This window comes from Girardinichthys multiradiatus, chromosome 15 (assembly GCF_021462225.1).
Source record: "Girardinichthys multiradiatus isolate DD_20200921_A chromosome 15, DD_fGirMul_XY1, whole genome shotgun sequence".
In the NCBI taxonomy this organism is placed as follows: Eukaryota; Metazoa; Chordata; class Actinopteri; order Cyprinodontiformes; family Goodeidae; genus Girardinichthys; species Girardinichthys multiradiatus.
In genome coordinates, this window is record NC_061808.1 from 2,835,405 (window position 1) to 2,849,160 (window position 13,756).

Consider the following 13,756-nt stretch of genomic DNA (forward strand, 5'->3'; position numbering starts at 1 on the left):
TAACAGTCATGTTTTTGAACTGTGGGAGGAAGCCAGAGCGCTCACAAACCCACGGGGATAACATGCAGACTCTATGCAGAAAGACCCCAGGACAGGAGTTCAACCCAGGACCTTCTTGCTGCAAGGCAACAGTGCTACCAGTGCTACCAGTGCTACTGTGGAACACTAATGTTTCTCTTGCTGAAAAGCACAGCACAGTTTTTGCTGTTGAAGGTGGCTTGATTTACTAAAGTTGAATTGATGGATGGACAGACAGCATTTTGGGCTGCTTCAAAGAACACATGATTCAGGAATAATATATTTTACTTTTAGAAGAATAACCAACACATACACAAATGTTTGTTGTTACACATAAACACTTTCAAGTTGTTGTAGATTCTAGTTATTTACAGATGTAATATTTAAACTGAATCTGCTTTAAGCAGTAGGTTTGTTTGAAGCTGCTGAACACAATGACACCGAGGCTCCAGTCCACAAACCAAAACTGGGATAAACAGGTTCAGTGAATGTAGCGCTGAAGGTGTGGAGGTGGATCAGTGTTTCAGAGGAGGCACTGTAGAAAGACAGAGTGCCTGCAGGGACGTCCAAATACACTCCTATTCTGTGGTAGGCAGAGGGAGTGAGGATGGTTGTTTCTCTGTTAGCATGACAGGCAGAGAAACCAAAGGCATCAGAGCATTCCAGAGTCCAGGACTGCTCATTCCTTCCAAACCTGCAGTCCTCATTCTTTCCTCTACGTCCGATTCCTCTGTAACTCACTGAGATAAGAACTCCTCCCTTCCACTCCACCTCCCAGTAACACCGATCAGTCACACCATTTCTACACATCAGCTGCCAGCAATGCTCAAATCTGTTTGGATGATCGGGGTATGGCTGATCAGTGTCCACCACTCTAATCTTTGTGTTGTTGTCAGATAGTCGGAGTTTTCTGTTGACCGAACTCATGTCCAGTTCAGGTTCACCGAAATCTGATGGATAGGTGAAATCAGTTTATCTTTGAATATTTTTAACACTTTAAATTCCTTTTTAATAGCAGTTAACCAATTAAAAAACTATTGATGCTACAAATCATATAACAAAAACATTTCCCAGCTGTTTTTAAAGACAAACTTTATCATTAACTTGATCATTTGTCAGACTTACATTTTCTCACATCAGGTTTTAACCTGTGTTCTCCGCCGTTGTCCATCCTGCAGAAGAAAACATAGCCACAATGATATTTTATACCTTATATGTTTTTCATGCATCTAATTAGATATGTATGGAGGTACAATTAGACCTTTTGGATAGGGGCATATTGGTTTTCAGGTTTTTCTAGAGTAAATTGTTCAGGAATAACTGACAAGTGATATTTCAACATCAGACCATTTGAATTGCTCTAACCTATAATGTTCATGCATATACCTATCTGAATGAGTCTCAGTGATCACAGAAAGTATGTATTTAATCTAGATTTGGAAAAGAGCTTTTAAAATAATAGTAAATAATAAAGTGAGAGGGAATAAGTTGGAGAATGGATTATAGATATCTGTTGATATTATTTCAATTCATCAACTAAAAGTTTCTCAGAGTCTTTAATGTTTGGCATTTCACAATAAAAGACCTTAGAATATAGACCTTAATGGAGATTTTTGTATGAAGATTTTATCTGTTAATACCTAAGAGTGGCCAGTTTCCAGGATGGACCCTTCTGCTCAGAAGACAGTATTTGCTTCCCCAGTTGTCCAGGATGGTTGTAGGTTAGGTCCAGCTCTCTCAGATGAGAGGGGTTGGAGTTCAGGGCTGATGCCAGATAACCACAACCTTTCCCTGTGACCAGACAGCCTGACAGTCTGGAGTTTAAGAAAAATCATGTTATAAATTGTATATATAAGCATATAAGGCAACCATAGAGGAATTACAAACACACGACTGATCTATGATTCATCTGACCTGAGAGTTTCCAGCTTACACTGTTGACTACCCAGGCCAATGGACAGCTGCTGCACTCCTGAATCTCTCAAATTGTTGTTACTCAGGTCCAACTCTCTCAACTTGGATGATGTGGAGCTGAGCAGCATAGACATATCTTTACAGCACCTTTCTGAGAGTTCACATCCACAAAGTCTTGAAAAATCAAACATTAACACAAGATTAATCTACAGTTAATTTGTTATGGGCAACAGTTATTTAAACATATTCTTTTTGCAGTTATATTTAATTCCACTCATTTTAATCCAATGATTAAATTTGCTTTTGAACAGCTGCGCTGAAAAAGCACTGATGGTTTATTCTTAATGCCTTCCTAAAAACAAATACAGGAAACACTATAAACAAAAGCAGGAAAGAAGCACTGATTATGTCACCATTTATAGTATATATAATAGGTCCACTGACATGAAATTCACACCAAATGCTAGTAACAACCCAAGAAATCCACGACCAGGTAACCATCACATTTGACAGAGCGGTAAAAACAATAAATAATCAGAATAATTGTTAAAGAGGTTCTGAAAAACATGGAAATAGGAGATTGTTTTTCCATGAAAATGTTTCGAAATGTAATCAACTGCAATGGCAGTCCACTGCATATGAAAAAGCCTATTAATGAACATTTAAGAGTTAGCTGCAGAACATTCAGACAAATTACCGAAAGACTTTTGGAATGTAGTCTGGTCAGACTATGTCCAGATTTCAGATTTGTCTAGTCAGACAAATCTGAAATTTTACTTTCATATAAGTGAAAGTAGGATGAAAGGGGAAATGCACCAGAAACTAAAAAAATGAACTAAGAGTGGATTTTCGGCCAAAAATTGTCCTAAATACACAGACAAGGAAACACAACTGGAAATAATGCTGCTGGATTGGTCCAGTCAATGGCGTGACTTAAATCTAACTGAAAATGTTTGGAAAGAACTCAATGTAAGAGTGCATGGAAAACAAAACCAGAACTATCTGAACTTGAAGACAGTGGCGTGGGAAAATCGGCCAAATTGAGGCTAGTTTCTCCTTACAGGAAACATCTTTAAGTTGTCAATACTTATAAAAGCTTTTCTACAAAGTATTAAATAAACTTTAGTAAGCCTAGTAAATACGTATTCTCTATGTCATTTTGCTTTATTTCAAATAATTATATTTATGGATAAATGTATACTGTGAAATGTGCATGAGTATCTGGTGTGGATTTTATGTCAATAGCCCAGATGACATGTTCAATACTTATCCGCATCTTAATAATAATCTCAACTCAGCAGTCTCAATTTAAAAGTGTGGACTTCAGTTTAACAGATAAATACTAGAAGTCTTAATGATAAAATCAACACGAACATAACCGTCTCCATTTCACAGTGTTCACTCTCTAGTCCAACAGAAAGCAGTTTCACTCCTGAATCTCCCAGGTTGTTGTTGCTCATTTTCAGTGATCTGAGTCTGCAGGATGGAGAGCTAAGTACTGAGCCCAGAGTTTCACAGCTTTGCTCTGAGAGGTTACATGTTGTCAAACTGTAAAACATTTTATGATTTCTATTAGTTTCATTATATACATATACATCCGATTGGCTGTATTGCTTTCAAATATATAAAATATCAATTGCTTTGTGTGCCTTCTCCAACCTGATAGTTTCAAGTTTACAGTATGAACTCTTCAATCCACCAGAAAGCTGCTGCAGTCCTGTATCCTGCAGGTTGTTGTAACTCAAATCCAGACTCTTAAGCCTGGAGCTTTTTGAACTGAGAAATAAGGAAAGAGTCTCACTGCTTTTCTGTGACAAGTCACAGTCAGCCAACCTGAAAAACAAACGAAATGGTGAAATATTACACAGGTTATGTGAATGTGTTTATCAATTGCATTTCTTATAATGATTTCTTGTTTTGTGTTGACAACCAGATGGATCATACCTCAGTGATTCCAGCTTACATTGTTGACCCAGCATCCCAGAAGACAGTACTTTTATTCCTACGTCTTCCAGGTTGTTGTTACTCAGGTCTACTTCTCTCAGACAACAGGACTGGGAACTAAAGACTGAGGATAAAGCTTCACAGCTTTTCTCAGAGAGGTTGCAGTCATTCACCCTTAAAAACAAGTGACATAAAACTCAGAAAACGTCTTCACTTTTCTTGTGAGAATAACTATATTTTTTCAGTGTGAGTCCATCCACCTACAGAGCTTTGTTGGAGGCTTTGACCACTGGCAGCAGCATCAGAAGAGCATCCTCTGAAGCAGAGTATTTCTTGAGGTCAAACACGTCTAGATCATTTTCTGATGACAGTAAGATGAAGACCAGAGCTGACCACTGAGGAGGAGACAGTTTTCGTGAGCTGAGACTTCCTGATCTCAGGTACTGCTGGATTTCTTCCACCAGAGAATGATCATTCAGTTCATTCAGACAGTGGAACAGATTGATGCTTTTCTCTGCACACAGGTTCTCACTGATTTTCTTCTTGATGTATTCAGCAGTTTCCTGATTTGTTTGAGAGCTGCTTGCTGTTTGTGCCTGCAGGCCTCGAAGTAGCGTTTGATTGGTTGGTAGTGAAAGTCCCAGGAGGATGCGAAGAACCAAGTCAAGGTGACCGTTTGGGCTTTGTAAAGCTTTGTCTACAGCAGTCTGGTGAAGTTTTTTTACATTAGGTTTGCTTTTAAATACTTTAGACACCCTTTGTGGTGTTTGTTTGTCATCTAGCAGGTTGACACCAGAGTTCATGAAGGTCAGATGAATGTAAAGAGCAGCCAGAAACTCCTGAACACTCAAATGAATGAAGCAGAACAACTTATCCTGGTAAATTCCTCTCTCCTCTTTGAAGATCTGTGTGAACACTCCTGAATAAACTGAAGCCTCTCTGATATCAATACCAGACCCTGTCAGATCGGATTCATAGAAGATCAGGTTTCCTTTCTGCAGCTGATCAAAAGCCAGTTTTCCCAGAGACTCAATCATCTTCCTGCTCTCTGGACTCCAGGTTAAATCTGTCCCTGCTCCCCCATCATATTTCACCTGCTTTACTTTGGTCTGAACAAGCAGGAAGTGAATGTACAGTTCAGTCAGGGTCTTGGGCAGCTCTACTCCCTGCCTGGTTTTAAACACGTTTTCCAGAACGGTGGCATTGATCCAGCAGAAGACCGGGATGTGGCACATGATGAGGAGGCTCTGAGATGTCTTGATGTGGGAGATCACCCTGTTGGCCTGCTTCTGATCTATAAATCTCTTTCTGAAGTATTCCTCCTTTTGCACGTCTGTGAATCCTCTGACTTCTGTGACTATGTCAACACAATCAGGAGGGATCTGATTGGCTGCTGCAGGTCGTGTGGTTATCCAGAGGCGAGCAGATGGAAGCAGTTTCCCCCTGATGAGGTTTGTCAGCAGAACATCCACTGAGGTGGACTGTGTAACATCAGTCAGGATCTCATTGTTGTGGAAATCCAGAGGAAGTCGACATTCATCTAGACCATCAAAGATGAACAGAACCTGGAACTCTTCAAACCTGAAGATTTCTGCTTTTTTGATTTCATTAAAGAACTGATGAACAAGTTCCACCAAACTGAACCTTTTCTCTTTAAGTACATTCAGCTCTCTGAAAGTGAATGGAAATATGAACTGGATGTCCTGGTTGACTTTGTCTTCAGCCCAGTCCAGAGTGAACTTCTGTGTTAACACTGTTTTACCAATTCCAGCAAATCCCTTTGTCATCACTGCTCTGACCGGTTTGTGTATTCCAGATGAAGCTTTAAAGATGTCTTCCTGTCTGACAGTTTTTTCTTTTATATGTTGTTTCCTTGATACTACTTCGATCTTCCTGACCTCATGTTCACGGTGGACCTCTCCAGTCCCTCCCTCTGTGATGTTGAGCTCTGTATAGATCTGATTTAAAAGTGTTGGGTTTCCTGCTTTAGCAAGCCCCTCAAACACACAGCAGAATCTTGTCCTCAAGTTAGACTTTAGTTTTTGTGTGCATTCTGTAGCACAAGTTCCTACAGGTAAAAAAAAGTCAACAAGATTGTTAGCAGATCTGGTAAATGCAATATTTAGATAGCTATTTTTGACATTTTCCAGTTTAGAACAAAACATGGTTCTGATGCAGATGTCTGCATTATATAAAATAAACAGTCAAACTAAATCAGTTGAACTTCTCTTACTGTTCCAAAGACAATCAGCCAGATCATCTTTTCTCATTCTTCTAAGGAACTGGAGTGCAAGTTTCAGAAATGTCTCCCTGCTACCCTTTGTCTGTTCTTGATTTTCAGTGTTTCTTACGTCTTCTTCTAAAGCTTCCGAGTAATCAGAACTCAGAATCCTCTGAAACTTTTGCAGCTCAATCTTCATGAAAGTCTTGAGGTTTTCTTCAAGCAGCTGGAACAGACAAATGCTGAATTTAACTTTCGTTAACTACATATGAATGTTGCAGAATGAACAAGCCTACATGTACAGGGGTTGGACAATGAAACTGAAACACCTGGTTTTAGACCACACTAATTTATTAGTATGGTGTAGGGCCTCATTTTGCGGCCAATACAGCATCAAAACTGTGCTCTTACCCTGCTAATTGAACCTTCACACTCTGCTCTTACTGGTGCAATGTGCAATCAATGAAGACTGGCTACCAGGCTGGTCCAATTTAGCCATGAAACCTCCCACACTAAAATGACAGGTGTTTCAGTTTCATTGTCCAACCCCTGTAGATTGTAGTTGAATTATGTCAAAGCAAAAGTTGTAAGCCATCTTTTTCTGGCTGGTCCTTAGTATTCTACTAACAAAGAGTAACTATGGATTGGGTATGACACAGGGTACACCCTGGACAGGTCCTCAGCCCATCAGAGGTCAGCACAGAGACACACAGGACAAACTTCCATTCATACCTAAAGGACATTTAGAGTAAGCAGTTAACCTAACAGTAATGTTTTTGAACTGTGGGAGGAAGACAGAAAAGCCAAAGAAATGGTTTTCTGGGATTTGATCACAGGACCTTTTTGCTGCAAGGCAGCAATGCTTACCACTGTGTCACCTTGCAGCCCTCTTCCCCACCCCTTCCCAATAGTAATTTATGTACTATGTTGACTTTGTCTGGTATGTTACACAACTCTAGAGCTACACACATATCCAGCTACCTGTTGCCAGACATAGTTTCTAGAATGCTGGTGAAGATGAAACCCTTTATTTTGGTGTTCCTACTGGGATGGTTTACACTACTTCTGAATGACTGACCAAGACATTCAAGATCAACACAGTTATCTTAGAAGCCAGTTTAATTTTCTTATATCCAACTTTCACCAAACTGTATTAAAGAAAGGTGTTACTGAGGGTGTTTTTATTCTCTTCAGTTAGTGTAATATTGCTTTTTTTTTCACCTGAAATACAGATTCCAGTTCTCTCTGATGCTGAAGGACAGATGGATCACTGAGCTCTTCTGAGACCTTCTGGCTAACACTGCCATAAAAAGGAACATAGACTTCTGCATCGTGATGTTTTCTGAAAACTTTACTCTCATTGTTGGAAAAATCAACCACTTACCTGTGATGAAAAGATTGAGGTCTATCTTTAAACTGTTGTTCCATTTCCATAGATTTCTCCGACTTCATGGACCAACAGGGTGCAGGGCAGCTTGGTGATTTTGGACAAATCCTGTTAGGGTCACTGCAACACAAGATTTACTAAAATTATCAGACATCCTAAAATACATCAAATGCATGTTAACATTGCTGTTGGACAAGCTTTTTTGAACTAATCTGAGCAACAAATATTCTAAAAAACAAACTCAGAGTAAAAAGAATCGTAATAAATAGAAATTAAATTAAATGTCTTTTTGTTTTAGTCCTTTTAGACTTTGTCTGTAAGGGCAACAGTTTTCTTCTAAAATGGCGTGTTTCCAGTGCGGTTCCACAAGGTTCACTACCCAGGTTTTTTCTCTCTACATTATTCTATTAGATAACATCATTCAGTCTTCTTCTGCCATATTCTATCAGTTCTATGCTGAGGAAATTAAGTTGTGTCTGACCTTTGAGCTTTTTGAGGCTTCAGATCTGACCACAACTAAATCTGAATCAGTGACTGGCTCTTGAGTAATGATGTTGTTTTAAATGTTAATAAATTAATAAGATCATGATTATTTTTATGGTAGGGTAAACCAGTTTTCCTCTAACAGTGCCTTTGTAACTTGTTGAGTTCCACAAGGTTTAGTGCTGGGCCCGTTGTTATTTTATTTTTTTAACATACAGATTCCATGAACTTATGCCATTCAAACATTCACTTTTATTCCGATATCTTTTGGTAGTTGTATGTCTTTTAGGTCCTACCAATTGGATGGTCCAATGTTTAATCCTGGCTCTCCTGCCCTTTCTTGTCTTAAATGACAAAAAAATTAAGACCATGATTATAGCCCCACCCATATTGTAACAGATGGTTTCCTCTGCTACATTAAAGAAAATGTTTTACACATAGCAGTTACTGTATTTACTTTTGTCTTAATTTATAGTAGTGCTCTGTTTATGGGAATATGCAAATAATTTTCTTCAGGGAGAGTTCAATGCTTATATAACCGCTGTCATTCAAGAAACCATGAAAACTGAAAATATATCCATGACATCAGAAAATATTACACAGACATATTTATTTCCTGGAAACATAATGAGAAAAATACTCCTTGTAATAATTTTAGTCAAATATTGATTGTCTTCCTGAACCCAGACTACATGTAAATATGTTCAAAACTAAATAATTTAGGTAGTTCTTACAGGAAAGCTGTGTACTCATAGAACTGTGTTAATAGATGAGGTCTACATAACATGACTTTTACCAGAACAACTTTTACAAAAACTTACCAGGTTTCTAAAGAAGGCACACCTTTGAAATCAACTAGTAGGTTGTGAGATTTGTCACTTTTCAAAGACACACCATGAGGTTCAAGTCCACGTTCTGGTTCAGTCCCAGCACTTTGTCTTTCATGGTTCTTCTCAGGGCTTCAACACAACAAACACAGATAACTTCAGGTTTGTATAATGGTGGTTTGGTTATGAGAGTGCTGAACCTTTACCCATAGAAAGGAACATGGAAGGTTAGAGAATTAAACTTTGGTTACTGTGTCTCACATTAAAAGCTGAAAGAAACTCTTTTGAGTGCTGACTTTTCACTGGCTCACAGACTGGTCCAGATCCACTAGATTCTGTTTTTTTGTAGGTTTGTTCTTTAATAAATGACACACAGAGCTGTGAGTCTGAACACCTGTAATTTAGTCAGAAAAGTGTTGATTGTTGACTTAAAGTGAAGTCAACATCATTATCTCACCTCTTCGCCTCGCCCTGATCCACATCTTCCACACAGACAGTGATTTCAGGTGACAGGTCTCCAGCATTCATGTTTCACACCTTATCACAAACATATTCATATGCTCAGTATTCATGTCATTTATCTCAAATTCCTCTCTTCAACAGAGCCCACATACAGTATTCATGACAAGCAGTAAACCTTTTCATCAAAATAAGTATAATTTAACCCAGAAGCAGAAAAGCAGGATGAACCATATTGAATTGAAGCTCCAAAGTAGTCAAAATGCTTTTAGGTTAAAATGGCTCAAGATTCAAAGCACAGACTGTAATGGCGTAAGGAACTTAGGTTGTCAGGGTAGTTATGCTTCTTCCAGCATTTCTACTCATAACTTCCTCTTAGATTACTGTCATAGTGCTGTTGGTGTAATATAAGAACCACTAACAGATGCATGTGTTCAGTATTTATGATCGTTGGGCTTTATCAAAAAAGTACATTTTGTGCAGCATTCAAATCTACTGAGAAACCTAAACATCAGTACCAAACCCAGGTAAAAACTACAATGTGATCCCAGGTTAAAAGTTAAACAGACATTTACAGACATCTCTGGAAGGATTCTTACCTGCTGATCTTACTTTAAGTCCAAATTTTCTAACCGTCCATCGACCTGAGTAATTGGAGAGACGACGCAGCTTATCCCTCGTCAGTCCTGTTACCTGCGTGCATTTGACTTATAGACGCAGTCACATCCTCATAACAACAAAGTTAAAAATGAAAACACAATAGAGGCATAAAAACCAGTCTGTCCTGTCATGAATCAAGGAGGAGCCTTTATGTAAATATATTTCCTGTTATATTTTTGACAGCAGAAGAAGAGTGGGGACAACATCCTTTGGACCTAAAACAGCATAATCTGGTCACATTTTTACTTTCTACAATGGAATAAAGAAGCCAGAAATAACTTACAGTAACATTTTTAGATATTTTACTAACTCAGTGTTACAGGAAGCAAAATAGGCTACTTTTTTTCCAACAGTAGTTGTCCTTGTTTGTGGCACAGTTTAGTAAAAGAAGTAAACATAAAAGTAAAGATGCTGTGTTCAGAATTTTTGGTAAAAAGTTTTGCATGAATCAGCTCATAAATACAGTACAGACCAAAGGTTTGGACACACCTTCTCATTCAAAGAGTTTTCTTTATTTTCATGACTATGAATATTGTAGCTTCACACTGAAGGCATCAAAACTATGAATTAACACATGTGGAATTATATACTGAACAAAAAAGTGTGAAACAACTGAAAATATGTCTTATATTCTAGGTTCTTCAAAGTAGCCACCTTTTGCTTTGATTACTGCTCTGCACACTGTCAAAATAAGGTGAGATCTTTCCATGTAATCCATGCAACATTTAGTAACTGCTCACAGTTAACTCCATAAAAGTTACAATAAATATCCTTATATACTTATGTGTAATCCATGCAATAATTATTAAAACACACAGTTGAAGCAGTGAGGAGTGAAACAAGTTTGTTCTCATATCCTGGAGCTGAGAGACTGGAGAGGCCTGTGTGGAGCCACGTATTATCTGCCACATGTTATCTGTCTTATCTGTTGCAAAAATATAAACAAGTATATCCAAAGAAATGATGTATGATGATTTTATATTCGTTCACATGTATTGAATAAAATTAGTAGTCTTTGATTAACAAGTTAAAAGATGTATGATTGAAATGTGGTTAAGAACTGAGAATTAGAGGAAAAACATTAAGGTTTGACATTCTCAATCAGCTATATATGAAATAAATATAACATTAATCATTTGTAAAGCTTGAATAAAAAGAATGAAGTGATGGTTTTGCAACAGTGTTTTAAAGTGAATGCTGAAAGCTGAAGAATGAAATGTGTAATACTGTGTAAAGTTTAAAACTGAGCAGATTAGGAAAGAACTGGAGGATGACAAGGAGGGACAAGAGCCAGCTGCATGCTGACAGCGACGGGAGGATGCGACTACAGACCAGCGTGGCTATTATTGGCATCTCCAAGGCTGAGAAGCAGAATCAGTAGGTCACAGTGACCATGACTAAAGTATTGAGCAATAATCAAGAAGCTGAGCTGAAAAGGTTGCGCAATAACTGAGAAGCCTAATAAGGGCCTGACCGGTGAAGGCATCAAGCGCTATAAAAACAATGCTGAGAGCAGAAATGGGGTTGTTTCCTCACAGAAGACCAGCGAACAAGTTCGGAAGGAGAAAATAAGCTTGGATGGAAAAGGAACAGAGACACAGCCCAACTGATCGACTGCATTAAAAAAGAGGATCAACCCGTGAGCCCAGAAAGGACTGTGCCTCAAGATTAAGAATCTGATTTCATCTAAAGCCTTTTTATCCAGACAACAGAAGTGAACTTGATCGGTGAACAGCTGATTGCTCTAAGTTTCAGGCTTCTGGAAGTCCTGAATTAACCTCATTTATGTCTCAGGGTTTCCTTCAACTCTTCAGCCTCTGGAAACTACTGTCTTCGGAGACAAATAACAACAAAGATCCTGTTTAACCATCAAAGCCTGGAGCATCAGTGTCTGCCACTTAAAGGAAGAAAACTGAAGATTAAGTCGTATTCCCTTCAAGAAATCACTCGTTGTTACCAGAATAATTTTTCTCCATCAGGTTCATGGATGAGCCTCCGTCTTCAAAGCTTCTTCAAACTCACTAGTTTCAGCATCAGGGAAAGACAGGTTGAGTTGATTGATTCATTTCTATTATTGAAATTATTTTGTGTTGCCAAATTTAAGCTGTTACTGACCCCTGCAAAAGCGTTACTAATTAAAGAAAGCATATAAAATTCTAGTTAAATCGTGGACATTCAATTATTTGAGTCACTGTATTGTTGGTTTTTCATTGGTGGTAAAAAGTCTTGTTGCCTGGTTCTAAGATATTTTAGGAGGTTTTTATAGGTTGCCTTAGTCAAGTTTGTTAAAACAGCGCCCTTGAGGCTCGTGCCGAGCCACTAAAATTAACCTAGCCCATATACCAAGAGCCAGTTGTAAAATTAGGGAATGAGCAGCCGTGAACAAAAGTGACTGTCGAAGGTGTGGATGACTGCGATAGGCTACTCAGTCGCCTGGACCTCCAGTTGAAGAAGGGCGAGACTTTTGGATGAAGGCTGTCAGAGGCTAGGCGAGTAATTTCCCGACACCAGCTTAAACAGAACTTTCAGTAAACCTGCTTAGTAAGATATTTCAGGCTTAGGGATGTCCGGACCCGTTAGATGGAGAGCTGGATTGAGCAAACCTTTAGACATAGAGAAGTAGGAGGGAGGGGTTAGCTCTTCGGACAACGAAAACACTCTTGGCATTCTGTTGAAGAGCTTCAAGAGGTAGTCACCTGAAATGGAGTTCCCAGAGATGCTTAGCACTTGTTGGCCCTTTTGCCTTCACTCTGCGGTCCAGCTCACCCCAAAGCATCTCTATTGGGTTCAGGTCCGGTGACTGCGGAGGCCAGGTCATCTGGCGCAGCACCCCATCACTCTCTTTCTTGGTCAAATAGCCCTTACACAGCCTGGAGGTGTGTTTGGGGTCATTGTCCTGTTGAAAAATAAATGATGGTCCAACTAAACGCAAACTGGATGGAATAGCATGCCGCTGCAAGATGCTGTGGTAGCCATGCTGGTTCAGTATGCCTTCAATTTTGAATAAATCCCTAACAGTGTCACCAGCAAAGCACCCCCACACCATCACACCTCTTCCTCCATGCTTCACGGTGGGAACCGGGCATGTAGAGTCCATCCGTTCACCTCTTCTGCGCCACACAAAGACACGGTGGTTGGAACCAAAGATCTCAAACTTGGACTCATCAGACCAAAGTACAGATTTCCACTGGTCTAATGTCCATTCCTTGTGTTCTTTAGCCCAAACAAGTCTCTTCTGCTTGTTGCTTGTCCTCAGCAGTGGTTTCCTAGCAGCTATTTTACCATGAAGGCCTGATTCACACAGTCTCCTCTTAACAGTTGTTCTAGAGATGTGTCTGCTGCTAGAACTCTGTGTGGCATTGACCTGTTCTCTAATCTGAGCTGCTGTTAACCTGCGATTTCTGAGGCTGGTGACTCGGATGAACTTATTGTCCGCAGCAGAGGTGACTCTTGGTCTTCCTTTCCTGGGGCGGTCCTCATGTGAGCCAGTTTCTTTGTAGCGCTTGATGGTTTTTGCGACTGCACTTGGGGACACTTTCAAAGTTTTCCCAATTGTTCGGACTGACTGACCTTCATTTCTTAAAGTAATGATGGCCACTCATTTTTCTTTACTTAGCTTCTTTTTTCTTGCTATAATACAAATTCTAACAGTCTATTCAGTAGGACTATCAGCTGTGTACTGTATCCACCTCCTTCACAACACAACTGATGGTCCCAACCCCATTTATAAGGCTTCAAATCCCACTTATTAAACCTGTCAGGGAACACGTGAAGTGAAAACCATTTCAGGTGACTACCTCTTGAAGCTCATCAACAGAATGCCAAGAGTGTGTGGAGCAGTAA

The 13,756-nt window shown here is 39.3% G+C and overlaps 1 protein-coding gene across 2 annotated transcripts; it reads right to left on the reverse strand.

The window, feature by feature from the left end:
- Positions 1-285: 285 nt before the first annotated feature.
- LOC124881664 (NACHT, LRR and PYD domains-containing protein 3-like) lies at positions 286-10,000 on the reverse strand. Of its 2 annotated transcripts, XM_047387365.1 has the most exons (14): positions 9,853-10,000; positions 9,252-9,331; positions 8,789-8,926; positions 7,482-7,604; positions 7,319-7,397; positions 6,110-6,323; positions 4,141-5,944; positions 3,877-4,050; positions 3,592-3,765; positions 3,307-3,480; positions 1,933-2,106; positions 1,659-1,832; positions 1,144-1,190; positions 286-968 (listed from the first exon to the last, which is right to left on the reverse strand). In XM_047387365.1, exons 2-14 carry the CDS (start codon positions 9,320-9,322, stop codon positions 418-420), a joined length of 3,897 nt encoding a protein of 1,298 aa, XP_047243321.1. In that variant the 5' UTR covers positions 9,323-9,331; positions 9,853-10,000; the 3' UTR covers positions 286-417. The 2 variants fall into 2 exon arrangements, with proteins under 2 accessions (XP_047243321.1, XP_047243322.1); XM_047387366.1 differs by lacking the exons at positions 7,319-7,397; positions 8,789-8,926; positions 9,252-9,331; positions 9,853-10,000 and having other exon boundaries at positions 7,482-7,605.
- Positions 10,001-13,756: the final 3,756 nt, after the last annotated feature.

Bases quoted from the DNA above. Each gene is read 5' to 3' on its own strand.
- LOC124881664 (XM_047387365.1), bottom strand. From the start codon at position 9,322: ATGAATGCTGGAGACCTGTCACCTGAAATCACTGTCTGTGTGGAAGAT. The intron at 1,191-1,658 runs GTATTAACAGAT...TTTCTTCTGCAG, and splicing joins TGGAAACTGGCCACTCTTAG to GATGGACAACGGCGGAGAAC. The intron at 969-1,143 runs GTAAGTCTGACA...CCTATCCATCAG, and splicing joins AAAACCTGATGTGAGAAAAT to ATTTCGGTGAACCTGAACTG.